The 26,584-nt window shown below is 40.4% G+C and overlaps 2 protein-coding genes across 2 annotated transcripts; both read right to left on the bottom strand.

Annotated features, from left to right (window-relative positions):
• Positions 1 to 1,579: 1,579 nt before the first annotated feature.
• Positions 1,580 to 7,259, bottom strand: paqr9 (progestin and adipoQ receptor family member 9). Its single transcript, XM_063900260.1, has one exon. The coding sequence runs from the start codon at positions 6,314 to 6,316 to the stop codon at positions 5,162 to 5,164; it is 1,155 nt and encodes a 384-aa protein (XP_063756330.1). The 5' UTR covers positions 6,317 to 7,259; the 3' UTR covers positions 1,580 to 5,161.
• A 2,694-nt stretch (positions 7,260 to 9,953) lies between these two features.
• On the bottom strand, positions 9,954 to 26,145 carry LOC134876324 (zinc finger MYND domain-containing protein 15-like). Its single transcript, XM_063901316.1, has 14 exons — positions 26,016 to 26,145; positions 19,621 to 19,870; positions 19,247 to 19,432; positions 17,621 to 17,751; positions 17,208 to 17,336; positions 16,606 to 16,701; positions 15,926 to 16,042; positions 15,531 to 15,619; positions 14,741 to 14,842; positions 12,769 to 12,898; positions 12,531 to 12,589; positions 11,639 to 11,799; positions 10,397 to 10,542; positions 9,954 to 9,958 (listed from the first exon to the last, which is right to left on the bottom strand). The coding sequence occupies exons 1-14, from the start codon at positions 26,143 to 26,145 to the stop codon at positions 9,954 to 9,956; spliced, it is 1,731 nt and encodes a 576-aa protein (XP_063757386.1).
• Between the last annotated feature and the right edge of the window lie 439 nt (positions 26,146 to 26,584).

The raw sequence follows: 26,584 nt of genomic DNA, 5'->3' as shown, positions 1-26,584 counted from the left end.
ACAGATCTCGTCTGTCACGTGCTCATCACTCAGCCCTGATGCACATTCATGGATGGAGACAGCTAATCGGAGGCTCAACCAAGGACAGGGAGGTGCATCTGCAGCATCTTCATCATCTACCATGCAGGAAGCTGAAACAGAGGACAGTGGGGACGACACTGAGGAGGACCGTGAGGAAGACTGCACTTATTAAGACCACGCTACATATGGGGTGAGTACCAAACACCATCTCCTGGTACTCACCTGAGTAACTCACTGAAAAAGTTATGTGCAACCCTGGTTATAGAGTTTATCTACAGCTCAAAGGTGCAAAGTGACACACATTGATGAAATGAAAGCTTTATGGTAAAGTTACCACCATATTTTTAAAGTGGAACACTTTCTGTTTGGTTCAACTGCTCGTTTTACTAGCTATAATAATATTACATTTAATTTATATAGTGCTTTTCTAGGTACTCAAAGTAGCTTTGCAAACAATAAACAAAACAAACCGAGATGTACTGAAACCAGCCTACAGAGGAATTGAGGGTTTTGAAGATACCATGAATCCTTTTTTAGCTGCTTAAATGTCCATGAAATTAAAAGGAATCTACTCTAAATGGTATTACAACATGTATCCAACACATCACAATGAATGGGGGAGGGGGGTACTGAGGACTTTTATAACGCAGACGAAATTGGGGAAATTGCTTGAGCCTGTGTTCACCACAGATCTATTTCAGGCATCTAACCAAAACCCATTTAGGACAACTATTGCTTCAAGATGAAGAAACAGGAACTGCAAAAACGCTGACTCAACTAAATCCTGCTGCAAAAGTCAAACTCAGTGAACTTCTCAGATAATGATGACTCAGTTTCAGAAGACAATGAGAGCAGAGTCCATTTGCCCTAAAGCTTCTCCAAGCACCTGCACAATAAAAAGAGAATACCAAGGGGGGGGGGGGGACAGTGAGGTGTTATCTGACACCTTCATCATCATGCTCCCCCAGCACTTCATTTCATTTTTAATCACTTGCCACTCTGAGTGAATTACATCTACTCTTGTTGGATTACTCGAGGAACATGGAGACTCTGTCATTGATGAGGGAGAATCTCCTCTCTGGTTCCTGTTTCACTGTTTGTCTCAAGCAGACAGAAGGATGGAAAAAAGCCGGTGTGGGGGAGGAGTGGACTTTGACATAAAAAGCCAGCTGCGCGGGTTTCCCCACACTCATGACCCAGCCAGGGCCAGCACACATACAGCATGAGCACATGCTCCAGGAGAAATGGACACACAAACCAGCAGAGCTTGTGTTGCACCCATTTAAATACATTTGAATTATTCAAACCTTTGTAGACTTCAGTTCAGTTAACCCTTTAAGTGCTGAGAGCCTAGCGCTCATAAGATACTAGAACATATCCTGTGTAGTCTGTATTTGTTTCAGTATGCAGTTAGCCTAGCTTAGCATAAAGCCTAGAAATGGGAATCGTGTTTATTTTTGTCAATCCCACAAATAGTTAGATGTTGAAGAAGGCCTCAAATAGTACAGAGTGAAAATACTCATTTATTTATTAGCATGAAAATATACTTAAAGCACCGAAAGTAAAAGTACTCATCCTGCACAATGGCAAATTTAAAGACAGATATAATTAGTGCATTATGTGTTCATCATCTTAAATGTTTTACTTAGTAGGTTGATTAATTACAATTTTTAGATATTTAATAACATCATACATCAAATGTATAAATATAAAATTCATATTTTTATTCTAAAAGTCGATTTTAACTAATGCTGGTCTTTACCTCCTCAATAATGTGCCTCTAATCATGCTTAGCTTGTTGAACTTGGCATGCTACCAGGTGAATATTAACATACTATGGTACAGCATGGAAACCATAATGCTGTACTTTACATGTTAATGCTCTACTGTTAGATGCCATTTTTGTCGGTGGAGGAATAAGAGGAAAGCTGTTAATACGAATCAACGTTTTGCTACAAATGACCTACATGAAAAGTCAAAGGATCATGTGAGATCATTGAACTCTTTAGGATTCATCACTCCCTCTGGAACAAATGGTGATCAATGCTGCTAGTCTGGCTAGAAACACAAATAAATCAAATCTATAGCCATATGAGGTGTCATATAAACAGTCAAATGAATACATTGGCACGTTGATAGCAACTTTTTAGCAACATTTATTCAATAAAATCATCAGCCATATTAGTGCTTTTCGATACATCCATTACCATGATGGAAGAGGGTTTGTCAGCCTTAACAGATTCTATAAACGTCCTCCGTCCCCATTACTTGATCATTGAAATGCATGTGTAAATGTTGTTTTAGTTCCTCAGTCAGCCCTGAGCGCCTGACTGGGTGAGATACAGCAGTGTGTCTCATACTTAAACTTACACACTGACAGATTCAAGTCTGATGACGGATGATGAATCTTCAAGACAGTGACAAACATGCTCCATTGAGGTAGAAACATTGGATGCATCATAATCTGATGATTCTCTGACTACTCTTAGAAATCTAAACCTGAAATGTGCTGAATAATACATTGCTGCATGGTTCTCCCTTAAAGAAAAATGTTGCTAGATTTAAAGTGTACTATAACAGCAATTCAGTCCCAGTGGTGTACATAATAAACATCATCATCTCTAAACGTGTTCTCTTGTGCATGTGAACACTGCGGATATATGAGTACAACTAATACAGTGTTAATCATATTTCTGGAATTAGACAGTGATCAACATGAGTTATCAACATGTAAATGTGACATGCAAGTCTACTTTAGATTTAATTCTCTCCCTAATCATTGAGGACATTACAGAACACCATGAAAACACACAGAGAAAACACATCACTCTTCATCCCACCATGGACCATTTTCAGTGTGTAAATAAACTCTGAACAAAGAAATACATTTTTCAATGCGCAGAACTTTTTCATGGACCCATTACCATGTATTTTGTGAAAGAACATGTTTATGGAATGCAATCAAACATGCCAATAAGTGACCCAGCAGAAATGAAAATGCCAAAACAGATGAGCCAGAAAAAAAAAATCAGTCCATCAGGTCAAATCCAATGGCCATCATTGACGAAGGTTTGTTTGGGACACTTTTTGGATGGAACATTAGAAGAAGCACTGCACAGGCCTTAAGGCTGTACTTTTTTATCCATTACTGACCAATATCATTCACATTTCTCTCTGAACCTTGTACCTTTTTACTTGAAACACATGACAAACATGGACACAGACAATTGGCACAGTCAAATATATTTTCTAAAAAATATATTTTAAACAACTAAACCCAGCAGGATTCTATAAAGAAAAAGCGTAAAGACAGAGGCAGTCTACATGGGTATTCAGCAAGGTTGTAGCTCACACATGTGCAGGGAGGATGTCACCGTACAGCACAGAGAGCGGCTCACAGGCTCCATGCAGCTGAAGCTGATAAAGAGACAACATGAAGCATTCATTCTGTTCAGGTGATAAATACCCCATCATCTCTAAAAACCCAGATAGTTCTTAAAAAGATTCAATGTTGTTCTGAACACATTGTTAAATTGTTCAATGACTGTTCTTTCTATCAGGATAACTAAATATAGCAAACATATACACCTTTGTATGGAGCTATGAAACAATAAAAACATAACATTGATTAAGGCTTAATAAACTGAATTTTCAATTTTGGTTAGGTGCGTAACTAAAAAGAACAGTCATTGAAGTATCTTCAGAAAATTCTACCAAAAGACCCTCTGGGTTTCTCAAAGATTGCCTGGTGTATAAGAATATTTTCTAGAAAACAGATGCTTAGTTCTTTGACTTGAAGTTTATGGTAATATTTGAAATGTGCAAACTGCTATTTACCTGATCTAACTGTCGAGTGCAAATCTAACCAGAAAGTTCCTGATGTAATTCTGTCACTGTTCCAGTATGGCTTTTGCTCAGAAAGGCTGCTGTTCACAACACGACATAAAAAGAAATGTCTGCTTTCATTGTCCAAAAAGATCACAAAGCCTCTGAAATGGAGCAACTGCTTAGAAATCTTTCTGAGTGATAGAGATATGAATGTTCAGAATGAGTACCAGGTCCAGTTCACTTTTATACTCTCAATTCAGACTGACATGGCATTTAACCTGCTGTGGTGCCCTTGAGCAAGGCACCGGACACCTCCAGTCCCCCCTCCCCATTGCTCCCCAGGCACTGCACAATAGCTGCCCACTGCTCCTAGTACTAGGATGGGTTAAATGCAGAGGACCAATTTCACTGTGTGCTCTCTGCTGTGTGCATGTGTGTGACTAATAAAGAGGGTTTCATCCTCCGACTCTTCTTCTAATCTGAACAAGAGCACTTCAGCGTCATCTAAGGGGAAATAGTCACTGCATTATGTATACACACATTTAAATAAACCAACAAAACATATTGGCAGGACATCATTTTCTGCTTCCGTAATGTACGCCTCTTTTAAAGTTAAAAGCAAGCAAGGCTTCTTAATGAAAGAGCGGATTTGAGCAGCCCTTTGAAAGTGCTTTACTGTAAGACTGATATAGGTTCTCAGTTATTTCTGTTGCGTCATCAAGGCCACCGCACTTCCTGCTGAAAGGGTCACTTGAAAGAAGAGGAAATGAGAGTGCGTGTGAGCGTTCATGGAAGTCAGAGGAAGAGAAGGTGTGGTCACCAGTCAATACAATGTATCACAAACTGCAACCATAGCGCAGGCCTTCTTGAAATATGCCATTCAAGGATAGGGGAAGTGGAAGTACAACAGGAGCAACTACTTGACAGCAGTCTGCCCATAACCAATTTATGTAAATGACATTTAAACCACCAAGTGGAACAATTTCTGCCTTTCCTGTGTGCCTCAAGTGGACAGTCCCTAGAGGTAGTCATTATCACCCATGCTCACATATCCTGTTGGAACATGCAGGACCAGCTCAGGGGAAAGAACTGGCAAGGTCCTTCAATATCCACTAAACCAGACAGCCACCCTGTGGTGACCTCAGAATATAATCCTTTCATCTCTTGTTGTCCCTGATTTTTGCCTATTAAAGCCTGAAAATAACTCCTAAAGGGGTTGGAACATATGAGGGACTAAAATCAGAACAGGAAATGTTTGAGTCGCTCTGTATGCATGTGCAAAACTTCCATTACATCGTGATGATAAAAAAAATCAGTGGCATTTGAGGTGTTCCCTGGGGTGTTCCTTTGCCAGCTTGTCTCTCTCGGGTCCGAAAATGCAGTTGGCATGCCAAGAGAACCACACGATGACGGAGATTATGGTTGTCTGGAGGAGGAGCATAACCCCATAGGTGGAAGCAATGGTGGGTCCAGGTAGGCGGGCGAGGGTGGCTGGAGGCAGCAGCAGAGTCGGGCTGAGCAGGATCGCCCTCACTTCAGCCTTGATCATGTGAAGCTCGTCCAGGATGGACAAAAACGTACAGCAGTGGAACCACTGGTGGCTGTGGCCCCAGATGTCGAAACGCCCCGGGGCCAGTCGCTCGGGGATCTTGCTGATGTTGAAGACAGCTGATACCAGCAGCCAAAAGCAATGGCGATAGAAGAAGCTGGCTGTTGAGGTGGAAGCCGCACAGGACGACGAGGTTGGGGAGTAAGGTGAACTGGTGAGGAGGCGGTAGAACACGGGCGTGGAAGAGATGAGGAATGGCAGGAGGAAAACAAAGGTTCGGATGAGGTATCGATGCCGCCTCCACCTCTGTCTAGTATTGCAGCAAGACAACACGCAAATGATCGCAACAAGACATGCGGTAGGGATGTAGAAGTTCTCAAAAAACACACAGAAGTCTGGGATTGCATAGGATTGAGGGCCTGCAGGTTCCTCTTTCATGTCAGTTTGGGAGCCCTTGTAGCCTCCTGTCTCCACTATACCTGCTCGAGGGTGGATGTAGTAGTAGTATGCCAAAGATGAGCCAACTGTGTAGGAACTGATGGTGCCGTAATCCACAAAGAAGCAGACTTCCCTCACCACCAGAGACATTGAATTGAGCAGGTGGGCCATGCTGCTAGCCATTAACAGACAGAAGACCCCAATAAAATAGTTCCACAGTGGATAGAAGAATGGAGAGTCTGCATGCGGCGCACCTTCCCAACCAAATACCTCCACAAAATAATATGCAAAGATAAAAACTGGCAGGAAGTGTGTCCAGAAGTTACCTGTCTCATTGGTAGGCCTTAATGCTGACAGTAAGCAATCCTTCAGGCTGTAGTTTGGGAAGCGGTAGCCAGTCAAGATGAAGTTTTCTTTGACCCGAGCTGGCACATCCGTGTGCCTCAGAAGAGGCAATGACTGGCCACAGTTTAGAAGCATACTGGCAACAGTTAATGTGTCTCACAGCAGAAAGTGTTTAATTGAATCCGTCTTTTCCTGCACCACACTGCAGGTTTTATTGCTTTACTGTCGGCTGATTACAGCAGTGAGTGATCACCATACAATCTCTTGCTGACTTGTGGTTAAGGCATCTGCAATCTGTTCTGGCTTGAAAGAAATTTCAGCCCAGCTCTTATGTGGACCTTTGACCCCAGCTCCACTGTGGGCCCCATGAGCTGTAGGCTAATCCAAATAGCAGATATGGTGTATATTTTAACAGTATCCTGTGAGAAAACGGCAGGAGAGAGTGTAGCAACGAGAATACTCAGGCCAACTGCTTTGATATTTTTGTTTACTGTTTACCTCAGAGCCCTAAAAAAGCGTCAGCATGCCATTCATGCTATTTGCATCATGTTCCCTTCTTTTACATAAGGCATGGTTTGCATCCCCTTCTTCAGTCATATCCACATTCACATGTCTTACTCTGGAAAGATCTGCAGTAGCAAATAAAAATGAAGGTCATTTATGACTGTGTTACAAGGTTAACAGGACGTCAGTCAGTATGCTGCATCCACACAGCAGGATCCTAAAGGAGCGTCCATTAAACTCTGCGGTATGTAGGTCATGCTGGCATTCAACACTATTTCCGGCAAATGCAGGCTTCTATTCCTCCTGTTGTTCAGTCCATCAGCCTGGATCCACGTCCTACTTTCAATTCATCCAGCTCAAATCATCCAGCTCAAGTCCGTTGCAATGCTGTCCGCTGCAGAGGCGGCTAAACCCCCGGGATTAAAACCAAACGCTATGTGTGCCGGTGAACAGTCCTTTGACGTGAAGTCACGTTTAAATATATTTCTTGGGTCATAGCTGCAACATCGACTGCCGTGAGTCCTTCACCCTGTAAGGCTGAAGTCGACCGGCATTTCGGCAAAGCACCAGGGAGAACCGGAGACTGTTTGACAGGTACATAAGCATCAAGTTACATAAGCGTAAATACCGGGGTTCCGGTTGTGAGTTTCAAAGTAAAATTAAGAGGTCGTTATGCACGTTTAAAGATCGTACTGCTTTTTTCCAGTCTAAATGGACCTGATGCATAAACTTCATTTTCAGTAGATCTTTGATAATTCAATGATTATATGCACACTCACATTTAATTCCCGACAGTATTGCTCATAGAAGTAGAAAGTAAAATGGGAAGCAAGATGTGTGAAATTAATAAAATACAGACAATATAAGACATAAAATTGTAAAAGGCGGGGTGAGCGATTGAAAATTAAAGCCAAGGAGAGAACCCCCCCAACATTTGTGTTGATGTTTATATTTGGAAAAAAGTAGCATAATGACAATGTAATTTATTTATATGTGTAATATATAACTATTGATTTAGCATTTTTCGTATCATACCTGTCATGGAAATAATGGAATGAAAATAATAACATAAATACAGAAACAATTATTTCCTAGGGAAAAACTGGCATTGCCATATATGTTATTACCTGTGGAAAAGCTGTAGGCCCGTCTTCAATTTTGTGTCCAGTTTTTTGTATTTGTTTACATTTTTCCATACTCTTCATCATTACAACCACATCATATTTTATTATCATGTTATGTCGTTTAGTCAGGGCAATAAATCAATTCACTTGAATTGAAACATAGACAGAAAACCTGAGCCTTATTTTGAAGGCCACTTCATTCCGTTTCCGGTTTCATTCTGAATAACTGCGTGCCTTGAGGCTGTTTAACGGAGAGAACCGAATTGTTTAAAAGCTTTGAGTTTTCTCTTTTTCTATGTTTGCTGTTTAGTCCTCCATACTAATATCCATGGAATATCAAAGACACACTGCGTAAACCCTGCCGTGCCGTGCCATGCTGATCCTCATGTTCTCTGTTTAAGATGCACAGTCCGTCCCCGTTGAGTAATCCTTAGAGTGCCTCAGGATCTGAACCTTTACACAGAGCCTTCAGCTGCCTCCGTCCTTTCTTTGTTCATACTGTGGAAAGTTGCAGTGGACACACAGAGTCCTCATGCTAAAGCAGGGTGGATCAGGTCTTATGTTAGGCCTACATCACATTATGTTTCCTTCAACAGTGTTTTCAAAACCTTTACATATTAAAGAGCATCTTCGTTTGACTTCAGTCTATAGTCCTTTTCTATTTCATCTTAGCTTAATGACCTTTTTGAGAATTGCTATTTTTTTGTATAGGATTATGTGCAGAGGTGGAAGAAGGAATCAGAGCCTTTACTTTACCCTTACTGTCTTAAAATACACCATTACAAGTAAAAAATAATAATCCTGTATTCAAAATGTTACTTAAGTAAAAGTAGAAAAGTATTTGCATCAATTTATATATAGCAGTACAAGTACTCTGCAAAATGACCCCTTTTCAGAATAATATTAAGTACAACATATTTATCAGCTAAATGTAAAGGTAAAAAATGGCTCTTTAAGAGTGTAGTTTGTCAGTGTGGAGCAGATTTTAGAGACTTTGTAAAATACTGGGTTTAATAGTAATGTACTGCATCATATGACATTAGTATATCAAGTGTTTTTCTATACAAAATGTAACCAGTAAAGAGTGTTCAATAAAAACTTCAATATTGTTATGTAGTGGAGTGGAAGTACATAGTAGTATAAAATGGATATACCTAAGTTAAGTACAATTTTGTCTAAAAGATACTAAAGTACAATACTTGATTAAATGTATTTAGTTACTGTCCACCTCTTAAGAATGTGTTTCTTTCACACATTTGCTTATGATCTGAAGGATTCTGTAACTGCACTTTCCAATTTAATATCTATAGCAAGCTGCTCATTCCATTGGAGAAATAAAATGAGTCAATATTAAAAAGGGTAATTAATTTAAAGTCAATTATAATTAAATTAGTTTATATGGCCCTTTGCAAGCATGGGTTTACCAGCCTTTATATCTATTTAAACAGTCTAAAGTGTTATCAGTTTCTACAGTAGGCCCATACTGGATCCCCAAACAAGAAAATTGAAGACGTATAGCTTCTTTTTTGCAACTTATAGTACTGAATGAACCATAGTGGTGCTCATATATCACCTCCTGTATGAGACAACCAGGACCAAGGTAAGGAGCCCTGCTCATCCATCTTCCCGTTCCCTCTCTGTGGTGGCCAGATGTCAGGAAGTCTTAGAACCAGCAATTTGGGCAGAATGCGGTGGAGGTGGCTGCTTTCCAAATTCCCCTGAAGAATAACAAGCAGTGCACAGCAACATGGGAGAAAGAAGTGCAGCAGGCCTTTTTATTTAAACGAGTGACAGGCTCGGGCGGGGGGGGGTTAATGGATGTAGAGCCACGCCTGTAGCAAGTTATTATGACATAATGGATATGAATGGAATAGTAGATTTACATTAGACACCCTCATACAGACTCATATTTGGCCCTGGACACATTGGAAGTGAAGGGCTATACTAATACTAGATTACATTCTGCTCCAACAGGGACAATTTTATGAAAGGAATGTATGATTTTGTGATTGTGCTAGTGACATCCTAAAGCAGTTACTTGGTCAAGAGTCCATGCTATTTCTTTCTGGTTCTGTTTTCAACACATTGCCTTACTTACAGGATTGCAAAAAAAAGTGTCCTGGTCTTCCTTAGAACTGCATGAGTTAGTCTGCATGTGTAAACAGGACAAAGAGCAACACATGCAGCGAGTCAGTCAGTTGACTGGTCATGTTTTGAGAGGGGGAGGTTTCGTCTTTGAATATTCATGTCACCCAGCTATAAAGTATCACTTTTTTCAGTATCAACAAACGACCAACAGTCCATCACCAAAACATATTCATATATAAAACTGCAAATTTGCATATCATAAAAGCTGGAACAAATGACATTTTATTCAAAATTATTTTTTGCAAGATATGAATGTATTGATTAATTAATCAATTATTTAACTAACTGCTCCAACTGAAATAGAAATATATATTTCAAACCAGAGGAAGGGTCATTTTTTGCGCAATTTTTTCCTCATGCCTTTTCAAAAAGAGCTGCAACTCACTTTTTTTAAATGGTATTTATTTTTGATTAGTCTTTTCTTTTTTTCCATTTTTGCCCCAGTGCTGCTCAGCCTTCCTCTCTCTGAAGGTCCGCTGCGGGGACAGGGAGGCTGAGCGAAGATCACTGAGTGTCTGCATCACAGGCTGCGGCTTATTGGCTGAAGGCTTGTACAAGAGGTGGAAGATAAATCCATTGGAATATCTAGGAAACAATGAGACACAAAACAATAACAATGAGTACAGAATAACAAGATTATAGTTGCAACGCAGAGGAAAAAAAAGTGTTAAAGATGGTCCAATGCGTAGGAATTACAGTGATGCAGCAAAACATGTCCAAATCTATCATATCATATTATGTTTCTGCCATTTAGATTGAACGTTTGACACAACATTAGAAAAAGAAAATGTTTCATAAGCACTTACTGAATCAGAATTAGATGTGGATACACTAAATCAGAAGCTGCATGACCTTCTGCTTTTGAAACTGGACCATCTGTTTCTGTTGGACCAAGGATTTTTGACTTCACTTATAACAACTGTGTCAATCCACACAGATTCAGACATGTATTACTTCCTGCATTTTTGTGAATCACTTTCTATAAATCAACGACAATCAAATCAAATGAAATAAGTGTATGTAGACCTCAGGTTAGCTGCAGGTAATTCCTGCCATGACCTGTTTGGCGGAGTGATAGAGATGTGCAGCCCTTGGTCTTAAAAATCATTGTTATCTCAGCCAAAACTTTTGGTAGATTTGGATTGAATCCATGTTGAGTAACAAATCAATTTGTTTAATCAGTGTACACTCTTGAGTCATATCTAGTTTGGCTCAAATTTGATTAAAGTTAAAATGGAACTATACTATATACCAATCAGTTTTGTCAGTGGAGAAGACAGAAAGGAGTCGGTCCTCCACACACAGGGAGGAAAACAATTTTACTTCTCAAGAAACCTTTAATTGTCAGCATTCAACCGCCAGCTCTTAAACATCTCTTTTAGCATTTTAGCTATTAACTACTCTAAAGCTGATCAGATCTATAATCAGTGGTGTTGGTCATTTTAACAAGGAAGCCTAACGATAACTACATCGCTGTCTGCTGATAAAGAGAAGATACGGAAGAGAATCAAAGTTCAACAAGAGCTTTTTTTATGTCAAAGCTTTAAATACCAGGGTATTTTTCAAAAATAATTTCAGATCCAAAATGGAACTGACTATGTCACAATGTAACATATCAAAGGTCACTCCTCAAAAAAAGGGCCTGCAGGTGGTATGAAGATAGTATTTAAACGTTTCCCACCGCGGCAGCCGGTTATCTCCTCCATTTTTGCGCAGCGGGCAGTGGAAAGGGTTGATGGTGGGTTTGGACACAGCCCCCCCGGTGGCCTCTCTCATCACCTGCTGACTGCGCTCACACCTCAGCTCGCTCATCTCACAGAAGAAGGCTGGGACCCTCAGAGACTGGACACAAAGGACCATGCTGTCAGTCAGCCTTGGAGTTGTGCAGTGGTATGGTGATGTCATTAAAAATGCCCGTTTGAGTGACACCTTTATTGATTGTCAGTTACAGGATTGGTTGTCATATCGGCTTCAAGGTTATTCAAGTTATTTTTGATTCTGCAACCTGTTTACATTCCTTACCGTCCCTACTTTGGCAGGCTTACCCTTAAATGGTTTCTGTTTCCATGTGAAAAATTGGCTTAATCACAGTGGGATATAGGTGGAATAACAGTATATAGTGTAACATGGGTATAATAGGGGTGTAATATAGGTGTTTTAGTGTTTAATGTGGTGTAATAAAGTGTAATTCTGGTATAATATGGGTATAATACTGGTGTGACATGACTGTAATATGTGAGTAATAACAGTGTAATACGGGTGTAAAAACTGTATTAGTATTTATGTGTGATATGGGTGTAATTTAGAAAATAGCAATACATTAATTTTCCAAAATATTTAAATGTGATTGCTCAACGGTTAACACACAACCCACATTTGCAATGATTGGTAGGACTGAGATCAATGTGGTCCATTGTTTTAGAATGACAAACTGTAGCTTTTACATTTCTGCTATTGTTAAAGATAAGATCCAGGTGGAAAAATACCAGAATTTCCAAAAGCCTTTTTTTTAGTGATTTGGTGTGTGAGCAACTCTAACATGACCAGTCTTGTGTGATTCTTATATTTGTAACCTGGAGTTTTGGGAGAGTGCTGAACCAAGAGTCATTTTGCGGGAAGGCCGGCTTGAAACCTGTGGATCAACAAACACAGAACATTAAAGCAGCTGCTCACAAACAACGGCTGTCTTTAGAAGTTAGCTTCCTTCCCACCATTCAACAGGCCATAAAACATTTCTCATACAGATGAACACATGAAAAAAACGAAAATAAGCATCCAGTGTACAGCTTGAAAGTGAACACAAACACACACCGATGACCAGGTCGGGCTGAGGCTCCTGCAGTGTGCTGTAGCTGCTGCGGTGCAGTCTCACTCTGACGCTCCTCCTGGCAGCTCCCTCAGGGGGCATCAGGCTGCAGTCAGTGAGCACCACCCTGCCATTCTGAGCAGACACAGCAACGTCAGTGCACTGTGTGTGAGTGTGAGTGTTAGTGTGAGTGTGAGTGTGAGTGTACGCTGACATGACTGAATATCATATATGATAAGATATACTGATCCCAATCACAGCAGCATAGATAAGACTTGGCACATTAATAAGAAATAAATCAAAAATAATGATACAAAAATAAACTGAATATATATGGTACATGTCAATAATGAAGGATACATATCTGGAGAGTATATATATTGAATACTCAATATAAATATACAAATATGCACAATAAAGGCAGTGTGCATTATGCTTGCATAGCCTATCAAACTCCCAAAATGTAAACATTAAATACAATATACACTTTACAATTTAGATTTGAGTTAGCACATATGTAGTTCTCATTGTTGGAAGGTGTACTCAGATCCATTACTCAAGTAATAGTAGTAGTATTGTTGTTGGTCAATGTGGACCAAATGTAGATACTACTACTACTACTACTACTATTAGTATTACAGTACGGCATAATACCATATCAGCATATGATGTGTTTTATAAGGATAAAGTAACTGTGAGGGTTAATATAGGTGGAGTGGAGTAAAAGTTAAATATTTGCCTCTGAAATGTAGTGGATTAGAAGTATAAAGTAGCAATAATTGGAAATACTCAATTAAAGTACACATATGTCAAATAAGTACTTAAGTACAATACTTGAGTAAATGTTACTTTCCACTACTGGTAGTCCTGGAGGATTGACAGGTCTTTCATTGTTCAAAGTGCCTTTAAACACAGTATTCCATACGTGTTCCACTCAAACTGAGACTTTTATAACGAACGTTCACAAAGGCATTTCCAGTATCGGTCGCTTTTATTTCCACTTGGCAAACAAAGCAGCCAACATATGGTCCTCAGTGGGGCAATTTTAATCCACTCAGCTGGTTCAACCTGTTTTCAGTCCGCTGTTATTTACTCTCATTTACATATGTTTCTGTTCATGTCTGGAAAGGCAGCTGGACAAGTGTGAGGATCCACAGTACTGCCTACCTGTTTGTGTCTGTCTAACCCTGTCTCCCTGGCTGGATGTGGCTGACCTACTTTTGGATTCCCGCCTCTACACCTCCTCAGCTGCAGCTCATCCCACTGATTGCCACTGCTCACCTACACCTGTATCAAATCCCGGTTGTTATCTCCAGCCCTTGCCAGTTCGTCGTTAAACCTGCAGTGATCCACCTGATACTCCACCAGCCACGTCCAGCCCCTCACGCCTTTTGACTTGATCCTCAGCCTTCACTCTCCTAGCTTGATTCCCTGGGCCATCCTTCCTAGTCCCCCCCTGCTCCGTCCACTGGATTTCCCTGCCTGCTCCTCCCTTTTCCTAACACGGCCACTACTCCCAGACCCAATCCTATTTCTGTCAAATAAACCATTTTCACTCCACTCCACCCTTCGTCTTCAGTGTTTGTAGTGTGGGTTCAACTAGTTGCTCGTTCAGAGCCTAACAGTAAGTAACAGAAAGCTGTTTGATTTGGGCTTAGGGCTGATGAAAACTATCAGGTGCAGATCAACACATTCAAACATGCAACCTTATATCTGTTCCTCACACGTTTCACTAGTGTGGAAAGGTCCCTGGCTGTCAGTGGGGCTGACACAATCAATATCGTAAAGTGACAACAGTTCTGCTGTGTGATTGATTTTAAACAAGAAAGAGAAAATTAGAAGTGACAAACGTTGCTGCCACACTAACAGATCCTAAACAGATGTAAAGGTTTTCCACTGTGTAGTCTTTAGAAAAGATCTGATTCTGATTAAGAACTGAATGCCAAGAACCAAAATATATATATTGCATATGCCTACCACTTTCTGTATCACAAGCTGCACTTTGTCACACCAGCAGGGGAGACGCTCACGGATGAACACCAGGTCAAAGGTCACATGTGGCAGAAGCACTGATAGTTCCTGTAGGAGAAATACAGACAGGAGGTTCAAAGTGATGGCCAGTCAAACCACTCCAGCACGTCACTCAAATAGGATAGAAAATAAAAAAAGAGTAACAAAAGTGTGAGAAAACTGAAAAATAATCGAAAGAGCCGCCATTTGTCGAGACAAATGATACAAAAACCAAGCTAAATGTAGGAGAAAAAACGAGGTAAATTGCAATTGTTCCGATGGCCAATTATTTAAAAACCCCAATAGTTATTTGTTGTAAATATAGTCCATAGTTGCAACAAAAAAAACACTCAACAGGAAATAAACAACCCTCAGAACTAAGGCACAGCGCTAACCATCATGCAGAATGAGTGACATTTATTATACAGGCATGAACATCCCAACACTGCCTCCAATCACAGGGGGTTGTGGCTTTGTCACAGTAGGATTTCAAAATGATGATGTCATTTTGCATCATAATTAGCCATGCCATGCTAATGTGAGCTGTAGGTAGAGTGTGTATTTGTAAAAGTGTGCATTTGTTCTGGGTCAAATGGGCCATCTGGAAGATTAGCTTTGGAGTGATGGGCCGTCGGAACAACGGGTTGCCCTGGAATAGGTTTGGTGTAAACACGTCATTTAGTAAAAGCCACACAGAAGATTCTGACTACGTTAATAAAATACTTCTGAAGGCAATATAACGGCTGTAAAATCTCACCCAGAAGGTGACCAGAGTTTGGGACTCCCTGTAGGACTCGATGATGTGGATTCTCAGGGACTGTTTCTTCAGGATGTGCATCTCTGGAACTGAGAGAGGAGGTACACACACACACACACACACACACACACACACACACACACACACACACACACACACACACACACACACACACACACACACACACACACACACACACACACACACACACACACAGCCATCCTACTGTATGTACTTTTTATTCTCATTAATGTATTTCATACCCTTTCCTTACTTCAAATGACATTGAATTTTTAATATTTTAATGCAGCTTAAATCAAGTTTCAGCCTGAAACCAATCCCGACTGTCCTCCCTCTGTCCTTGTTGAGACCTTAAACCCTGTGAAAACACTCACGGTGCTTGGGTAGCAGGGAGGTGATGATGTAATAGATGGAGAGAGTGGAGCTGAGCAGAGGGGCCACGACAGAGCTCAGACTGAGACCCCTCCATCCATAGTACTGGCGCCACGACACTGAGAGGAAATACAGGAAAATATACGCATCAGTGGTAGAGTCTCACCATCGTTGTGTCACTATAGACATGTTTCACTTTTATATTTTTCAGTCTCGTGGCTGTCGGTGGCATGGTATAATCCCATAAAAATAATAATAATAAATCTCTAATAAACTTGTAGCCAAAATACAGACACTCAAGACTATAATGTCCCAATGGAAACCCAAAATCACCACTGTTTCAACAGCAGAAAATCCTGCCTTCAATCCTACCAGGCTCCAAATCTGAAGCCATTACTGTGGCTTTTACTATTTACCATCCAATTGAGCCATTTCCATGTGGGAGGGAAAAAAACAACACTACTAATACTCAAAAATAATTTGTGTATATTTTCTCCTAAAAATATATATGAATCAGCATTTGGTAATTAGTATCATGTTTTTTGTTGGTTTGAATATTTAACTCAGTCTAAATGGAAAATAATATGAATGTAACACATTTATGATGCATATTTCTTTAAAGTGAGGCATGAGGGTTCATTTGATAGACAGAAAGTATATTCGGTTCCAATCTTCTGCCTACCAAGGGGTTCACTGAGGCTGGGGGGGTGTTTGGGATCTGGTCCACACATCAGTATTTCTGCTTCCTGTTTGAGAGGCTCGTAGGCATGGCTGTGACCTGAACACACATGGATTATACACATACAGTGTGTAGAACAAGTATTTGATACACTGCCGATTTTGCAGGTTTTCCCACTTACAAAGCATGTAGAAGTCTGTAATTTGTATCATAAAGAAACACTAACAGGTCTGTGAGAGCCAGAATTCTTACTTGTTGGTAGGTGATCAAATACTTATGTCATGCAATAAAATGCAAATTAATTATTTAAAAATCATACAATGTGATTTTCTGGATTTTTACATTCCATCTCACAGTGAAGTGTACCTATGATAAAAATTACAGACCTCTACATGCTTTGTAAGTGGGAAAACCTACAAAATCCTATTTGTTACATCACTGTATGATTTTTATAATGACAATATCTAATTGAATATTAGCACAGTATCTGCTGAAGTGTAGGTTTTCTTTTTAATTATTTTGTTGTGCTATTGATATGCAAATGAACACTATCAGTGTATGGGCAGGGTTGAAATGTTCTCAGTGACAGGGCTACTGGACCTTACCTTCCAGCCAGTCGCAGTATGAGTCTGCTGTGACCGAGTGCACCAGCTGGCTCCAGTGCAGCCAGTAGCTGGTCACCAGTTTGTTTGTGAACAGGAAGTCCTCCAAACTGAAGTCCTCAGATGTGACTTCTACAAGGAGAAAAAGAGAGGTATAAAGTCAAATGGGAGATTGAAAGGGGTGGAAATATTGCTTTTAACTGACTCTGTGTATGGAGGAATTTTAAGTAACTTGTATTGCTTGACTACTGTAGCTAACACATGCAATAAAGTATAATGTGCCATATATACATATAACCTGCATACTAACATTTAAGGCATTGCATATTTAAATGATAGGATCATTATGTGGAATTTTAAATGTAAAAGTCTTAAATGAATAAACAGGTTTGTTTCTGAGGGAATAACACATGAACCTGCTGTGTAGCTGAACGGAAGCTCTTCCAGCTTGGCTCCGTGCTTCATGTAATGAAACAGTTTGGCACACCAGTGTTTGTTATCTGCGAGGAAACACCCTCCACAGTAAAACACTGCCTTACACCAGGAGCTGCGGAGAGATAACCACAGCAGGCATTTAAAAATAGAGACGGGGGGGTATACCCAAAACTTTATATTTTAAATATAACATTTAAGCCATAAATAGTTTATGTGGATACAGTGATTTGACAGTCTGTGTCAATGTGTAACATGGGTCTAAACAAATTGTAATATAAATGGGTGAAATGGGTGTAATAAAAGTGTAATATTGGTGTAATACGGATGTTACAGGTGTGTACTGTATGCATGTAATGTGGGTGTTATGATGGTGAAATAACAGTGTTATAAAGGTGTCATATAGATGCAATATGGGTTTGATAATATATCAAATATATACCCTAAATGGGCAAAGTATTTCAGGAGATACTGTAATAGTATAAAATGTGAAATATGATGTGTCATCAAAGCCTAAATACATTAGAAAATAGCAATTCATTCATTTTCAAAATCATGTATACATGCTTGCCCATTTAAGAGTTAACCTATGGGTAAATCTTATGTCATGCACCTAGGTAAGAACACAGAACAATACCTGCAATCCTAAAACCACATCTGTGGGTGGTGTCATTATTAAATTGATCATGAAGTCAAAATCCAGACTTAAAAATTAAATTAACATGGCAATAAGAAGATAGAATCGGAGGATGAAACCCTCTTTGTTGTCACAAAGATGCACACAGCAGAGCACACACAGTGAAATTGGTCCTCTGCATTTAACCCATCCTAGTGCTAGGAGCAGTGGGCAGCTATTGTGCAGCGCCCGGGGAGCAATGGGGAGGGGGGACTGGAGGTGTCCGGTGCCTTGCTCAAGGGCACCACAGCAGGGCCTAGGAGGTGAACTGGGATTATACATGACGGTTTCATTATCAGAGTTTAATATATAAAGTCAATATATCTTGACTTGTGGTGCTTTAATTTGTGAGCAAAATTAAACTAGAAATGAACTAAAATGGCACAAATCGAAGCCATGTCATAGTTTTTTTTTTAAATCTTAAGAGAAAAAAGATCTTGCTTAACTGCTGATAACATGTGTATGGAGCTAACGTCAAAATCCTTTGTCAAATGAGGCAAGAAGAGGACCTCTTTGGAAAAAGAGGAACTGTTGTCAGTTCCAGAGAAGGACCATGAGTCAGCAGCAGAAATGTTGCTGATCCCGGACCGCACCGACTTCCTGTCGGATCAGCACTCCAGGCTGTGTGGCTTCGGAGCTGCCGCTAGATGTAGCGCTGGCTAAATTTGAATTGCTAACACTGCTAACTTAACATATAGATTGGATCAGGCTGTGTCATCAGTGTGATTCCTTATTGCTACAGGTGGCACTTTGAATGGCAGTGTATGAGTGTGTGTGAGAATTAAAACAAATGCTCTTAGTGGTTGCTAAGACAAGCAAGACGCTATATACGTAAATACAGAACTTTTGCCCTTTTCTTTCTAAAAAGAAACATTGTATGTATTCGGTCTGTCATTGGTTCTTTTTTGACTCTGTATGCACAAACACATCTCACCATTCCTTCAGCCGGCTGGGGAAGGAGCGTGTCTTACAGTTATGACAGTAGTATATCGGAGGCCAGCGCAGGCTGAATGCTGAAAGGCCCTTCTGATCTGGAGACTCACAGAGTCTGACGGCCCGGGGACACATCTCCTCGTCCAACATATTGTTTCCCTTTTTGAGCATTTGATTGCGCAGCAGCCTGCAAGTAAACAGATACAATGAGTCTGTTGTGATGTGTTGATCTTATTTCAGGTTCTGTTTCCAATTATAAAGCAGCACATTTACTAGGGTTGCAGTTAGTGACACATTTAGGGGAATTCCTGTGAATTCCTAAAACATCAAATGTCAGTGACTGCAAAGTATCTGCAGCTGCTGTTTCTGTCCCACCTGTGCAGGGTCTTGTCGTTGACCTTCAGTCTCCAGGGTTGTCGTGGCAGCCCACCCCCCATTGGGGCGTCCATGCACCTCTGCAGCAGGGTTAAAATGTTGTAGAAAGTCCTAGTGTCTTCTACACTGTCTCCTTCAGCGAGGTCTGTACTGAAGGAGCAGGAGGACGACGCTTTGTCTAACACATCAAAACCAAGGGGGAGCCCCGAAGAATCCATAACCAACAGGATACTCTTCCCATCATATTTCCCTGCAAAGAAAACCAGGACAATGCAGGAGAAATATGACACGTTAGTGAGCATGGCTTGCTATTGCAATGCATGTGTCCAAATCTGTATAGAAGAAGAAGAATCGGAGGATGAAACCCTCTTTATTATGCACATACATGCACACAGCAGAGCACACACAGTGAAATTGGTCCTCTGCATTTAACCCATTCTAGTACTAGGAGCAGTGGGCAGCTATCGTGCAGCGCCCGGGGAGCAATGGGGAGGGGGGGGATGGAGATGTCCGGTGCCTTGCTCAAGGGTACCACAGCAGGGCCTAGGAGGTGAACTGGGACCTCTCCAAGTAGCAGTCCACTTTCCATATTTTTTCAAGTCTGTTTGGGGACTTGAACCGGCAACCCTAAGATTCCCAGTCCAAGCCCCTACTTACTGAGCCACTGCTGCAGAGATTTGGACACCGTTTAATTTAATGATACATTGTGCTACTCACTAAACTCAAACACCCTATCTAACTTATCAGCTCAATTCATAAAAATAATGGATTATGCGACTGGTTTGTTTCCAGTTTGCAAATCGTTCTTTTCTTACACTCATTCAGATGAAAAGACAGACAAGAACCTTATGTTGGTGTAAGAGTCGTGATACACTGGAGCAGCTAGCCTGACTCTATTCCTCCATGCTAACAGTTTTAAGTGGTGAACTAGCCTCACTCTGACTACAGTTCCTTACTAAGACTCATCCAACATATAACAGTGTTCTTGTCACATAAGCTGCAAAAGAAGTGAATAAAAACATTACCTAAACTCTGTTGTGAACGCACCCTATATACACACTAAAGTTAGATATTCAAGCATTACAATTATCGGCTTTTTAATATAAAAGGATCACATAACTGCTAAAGCACATACCAGTTATTGGGTATAACATTAACACAGCTCTCCATAACATGTAAGCAAATGTTAGCTAACAGCTAAATAAATCATGTTATTCTACTTATTGTGTGTGAATAATTCCCTCATCCTAAAAAGTTGAAGTTGAATGACCCAACAAGGGATTCATTAATATATATACACTGTATAGACAGAAGTATTGGGACACCCCTCTTAATCATTCAACTCAGGTGTTTCATTCTGTCCCATTTCCATACAGTAGGTGTATACAATCAAGTACCTAGCCATGCAGTCTGCCTTCACAAACATTTGTGAAAGAATGCGTAGTTCTAAAGAGCTCACTGAACGTGGTACTGTAATAGGATGCCACCTTGGCAACATGTCAGTTTGTGAAATTTCTTCTCTTCTAGATATTCCACGATCATCTGTAAGTGGTGTTATTCCAAAGTGGAAATGTTTAGGAACCACAACAACTCAGCCATGAAGTGGCAGACCATGTAAAGTTATCGCCGAGTGCATAGTGCGTAAAAGTGGCAAAGCTCTGTTGACTCAATAACTGCAGAGCTTCAAACCAGCTCTGTAATAATATCAGAACCAGAACTGCACCTGGAGCTTAATGCAAGCTTAACATCACCAAGCACAATGCCAAGCGTGGGATGGAGGAGTGTACAGCACGCCGCCATTGGACTCTGGAGCAGTGGAAACATGTTCTGTGGAGGGAACAATCACGCTTCTCTATCTGGCAGTCTGATGGATGGGTCTGGGTTTGGAGAATGCTAGGAGAACGTTACCTGCCTGACTGCATTGTGCCAACTGTAAAGTTTAGTGGAGGAGGGATAATACTATGGGATGTTTTTTTGGGGTTGGCCTCGGCCCCTTAGTTCCAGTGGAGGGGATTCTTAATGCTTTATCTCACAGAGTCATTCTGGACTATTCTATGCTTCCAGCTTTGGGAAACAGTTTGGGGAAGGCCCTTTTCTGTTGCAGCATGACTGTGCCCCAGTGCACAAAGCAAGGTCCATAAAGGCCTGGTTGGATTAGTCGGTGTGGAAGAACTTGAATGGCCCCCACAGAGCCCTGACCTCAACCCCACTGAACACCTTTGGGATGAACTATAACAGAGAGAGAGGCCTTCTCGTCCATCATGAGGGTCTGACCTCACAAATGCTCTTCTGGATGAACTGGGACACACTCCAAAATCTTGTAGAAAGCCTTCCCAGAAGTTTGGAAGCTGTTATAGCTGCAAGGGGGGGGGGGGGGGGGGCAACTTCATATTAATGCCTAAGAATGTGGTATGCTGTAGGTGTAATGTGTAGGTGTCTCAATACTTTTGTCTATATAGTGTATTTATTTATTTACAACATGTCCATACATACGGAGTCATTGGAGTGCCATGAAACTAAGAAACATTGTTAAATACATTTTAAAATAAATGTGGGAATATAAAGAGGAAGACATTGAGAATTATTAAAAATAAAACATAAAATAAGTAAAAAATTGAGTCAAATATAAATAAAAAACTAATAAATGTTAAATGTTTTTCAATGTTTTATTATTTTATGTCTTATATAAACGTTGCATTGTTTGAGGGGCCTGGGACTTAAGAGTGTCATTGCCATATTTAAACTGTAGCTGTGCATACAGTATGAATAAAGCCTTTGAACTTTGAATAATAATAATAATGAATACATTTAACATGACTCTTCTTTATGGCACTACCATAACTCCAAACACACTCACTCAGTTCAGATCGGTGCATCCCTGCCCGTCTTATCCTCCCGGCTGCGGCTGCTGGTAGTGGCTCAGCAATAGAGCAGTCCATCACATATACCATCCAATAGGGGGAGCTGTCTACTGGGTATTTTCCTCGGGATCTTCTCACCAATTTTCTCTGCTCTTTCCTGGCTATCTGAAGGCCACCGTACCACTGAGCCATGGTGTCTGAAAACTCGAGCAGTGGGTCCCGGTTGGCGTAAAGAAGCTCCATCTGATCCACGCCTGTTTTCTATAGCAGAAAAAAAATGTTAACAAATGTATCAAAATCAAACCATAGTTCACTTTAAGATGCTTACTTAAGATAAGATAAGATAAGATTTCCCAAAATTGGGAAACATTTTTATTACAGCAGCATTAAAAAAAAAAAAAAGGCATTGCACATAATTGGAAATGAAAAAGAGTAGAAAATAAATCATTATAAAATATAAACATCTGAATATAGAAAATAAAACAGAACTAAACAGTAAAAAATAGACAAGTTGATCTTGAAGATAGAAATCTGTAAATTATCGTGGTAAAACACTATTGAAGGGCCAAATTACAGCTAAAACAATATCAAAGTAGGATATTATTTATATTAAGTGAGCAAAGAATGGCATGTTCAATTAAATATAAATGTAAAAGGTACAGTGTGACGTTAAAGTCCAGTTAACAAACTAGGTTTACTTGCTCGTTTTATGCATTGTTGATGCTAATTTAAGGGTTGGTTTACCTGAATATGTTGAGTATTGATGGAGAGCCGCAGGGGTGATGGACAGTGTTTCTTCAGTTTGGATTCAAATATGAATTGTAAACAGAAATGTGTTCTTTTACAAATGTTCTTGACAACAGTTCTATCAGTGGGACATTCTTCCACTAGGTTGTTTTTCCTCAAATTAAATTGAATAAAACAAGAGATGACAGGCCTTTGTAGTTACTTCAATGGAGTGAAAGTCCAGGAGCATGAAAAACGGAGGGGATTTATTTTGCACGACAGCGTTACAATGTTCCACAGCTGTTATTCCGCACATATTTGTGATAAATTAGACATTAAGAAAGGCTTAATGGTTTAGTGTTAATTTTCACGTTGTGTTATGTATGTTTAATTGCTTTTTAAAAATATATATTTTGCCTAACCTTTTAATAAAACTAGAATCTAGTAAATGGAGATTCAATCCTAACAGCTTATGTTCACTTACATTAAACGTTTAACTTAATAACACACTTTGTCCTGTAAGATAAAGACAAAATCAACCAATTCTCCATCTTGCGAGTTTGCCAATTTCTTTTTTTAAATCGTGACTTTATCAATTATCTTTGTAATTTTCTATTGATCAACTTATAAACCTATTTCATTTAGTCCAAATTAAACATTTTTTGTGTCTATATTTTACCTGGAAATCTGGTACATTGTGACTTGTCATTTTGTTAACACAACTAAATATAGTGCCGATTGATACTTTCTGTCTGACTTTGGCCTCTCTAGCTGCGTAGACAGGAGTTACATACAGTTCATTTAGCCAACGCTTTTATACAAAGCAAATTACAACAAGTGCAATAAACATAAAGATTCAAACTCCGAACAACAAGGGGAAGGTGCAGAAAAAAATCATTTCAAGTAAGCCCTACCATTGTAAGTGCTGGGGAATTTGTGACAAGGCCTAAGCTAACTCTTTGAATTGCTTTTTTTGTTGTTGCAAGAATTTAATTGCCAAGATGCAATGGAAACAGATGCTTTTTCAGTTTAGGAGAGAAGATCTTTCTGCTGTCCTGATGGGGAATGGGGAGCTCATTCCACTATTTAGGAGCTAAAAGGCGTTTTTGGATATCTGGGTCCCACTCGCAGAGATTGGGGAGCAAGCCGACTGGCTGAATCTGAGCGAAGTCAAAGTAAAAAAAAAAGTCAAAGTCAACTTTATTGTCAATCTTTCAATTTTTGTGTACAGACAGAAAGATCGAAATGCTGTTTCGCACAGTCCCAAGGTATTAAAGTCAAAAATATACAATATATATACAAATATGTATATTCATACATTAATACATATACATAGACATGAAAAAGTGTAGATAAAAGAACACTCAACATATACAAAATAAATAACAACCGTTACTTCAAAAGTATGCAGGATATATGTTAAGAAATGTACATAGCGCATATGAGATATATATATATATAATATTGTACTTTTATTTGTTTGTATTTTGCAATTTTGTGATTCTTGTATATATATATATATTTTTAGTATCTTGGGTGTAACATTAAGCTGTCTTTGGGTGTTTCTGCTGTAACAATGCAAATTTCCCCTCTATGGGACTATTAAAGGTATTCTGATTCTGATTCTGTGGTGCTGGATTTTTGTGTCTGTGTGTCGGTCGGGGGGTGTTCAAGTCCAGGTCCAGTGTGGGGCAGGGTGGAGAGGTGAGACAGAGGGGAGAGGTGGGAGTGAGGTGAGAGAGTTCAGCCTCCTGACATCCTGGGTTTCAAGGTTTCAAGGTTTCAAGGTTTTATTTGTCATATGCACAGCAGATACAGCGTATATGTTGGCAATGAAAATCTGATGTCGCGTGCTCCTCCAACAACTCCACATACATGGTGCAAATAACATAAATAAAATAGTGCAAAAAGAGAGAAGAATATTTACAATAACAACAATAAAGATTTGAGGATGTGAAATATATACATATTTGGAATACATTGAGAGTATTTAAACACTTTACACTGTTGAATGAGGAGGTATGGGCAGATGCATATATTACGTATAACAGATGTATATGGCAGATATGTATAATATATAGATATGTGTACTATAAACAGATATGTATGGCAGATGTGTATAATATATATATATATGTATGTGTGTACTATAAACAGATGTGAGTAGACATTCACACAGCTCAGGAGTTCAGTAGTCTTATAGCCTGTGGTATAAAACTGTCTCTGAGTCTGGTGGTCTTGGTCCGGATGCTGCGGTACCGTCTGCCAGACGGCAGCAGACAGAACAGATTGTTGCTGGGGTGATGGGGGTCCTTTAATATCCTACCGGCCTTCTTCCTACACCGCTGGGTGTAGAGGTCCTCCATGGATGGCAGCTCCGTCCTGGTGATGTGCTGAGCAGTTTTCACCACCCTCTGTAGAGGGTGGAAAAAGCAGTTTTTCAGTCGGGTGAAGCTCAACCTCAGGCTGCGGAACCTTCTCCCTGAAGGCATGAGGGGGAAGAGGCAGTTGGAGGAATAGGGGGTCATGAGACACGTAGTGGGCGGTGGTGGCAAAGTCCATAGGGGCTTGGCCTGGGAACTGGAAGGTCACCAGTTCAAGTCCCCGAAAGACCAAGTGCCACCGTGGTGTCCCTGAGCAAGACACTGGTTACCTACACTGCTCCCCGGGCGCCGTACATAATGGCAGCCCACTGCTCCTAACACTAGGATGGGTCAAATGCAGAGACCTATGTAGGGCGGTGGCAAAGTGGTTAGGGGCTCTTATTTTAGGTGTTGTAAATGTCCAGGAGTGATGGGAGTGAGGCACCAATGATCCTCTCAGTAGGGTTCACGATGCGCTGCAGGGTCTTGCGGTCCGATGCTGTGCAGCTTCCGAACCACAAGGTGATGCAGCTGCTGAGGATGCTCTCGATGGCGCCTTGGTAGAAGGTGTGCATGATGGGTGTGGGTGCTCCTGCTTTCTTCAGTTTGCGTACGAAGTAGAGGCCCTGCTGGGCTTTGGCTTTGGCTTGGCAAGTGACGTGGTGTTGTTGCTCTAGGAGAGGTTGTAAGGTTGACCCCCAGGAATTTGGTGCTGCTCACCTGCTCCACAGCAGCACCATTGAAGTGCACATGATGGATTGTATGGTTTAACCAAGGCCTGGATTTAGGAAGGGGGAGCTACGATGCACGCAGCTATAGTTCTATTTCCCCTAGCCTTCAGCCAGGGACTATGAGACAAATGGGTTAAACTACAGTATGCAAAACTCCTCGAATAAATGTTTTCAGGTTGGACAGTTTTTGTTGTTTACGGTAATCATCTTTGTGTCCTGGAAGAGGGTTCACGTCTGAGTCGTTCTCATGGAGGGTCCTACACTTTTAGTGGATGTCATATTG

Source organism: Eleginops maclovinus, chromosome 14, assembly GCF_036324505.1.
Source record: "Eleginops maclovinus isolate JMC-PN-2008 ecotype Puerto Natales chromosome 14, JC_Emac_rtc_rv5, whole genome shotgun sequence".
In the NCBI taxonomy this organism is placed as follows: Eukaryota; Metazoa; Chordata; class Actinopteri; order Perciformes; family Eleginopidae; genus Eleginops; species Eleginops maclovinus.
Note: the sequence above shows the minus strand (reverse complement) of the source record. Positions and strands in the feature narration are given on the sequence as shown.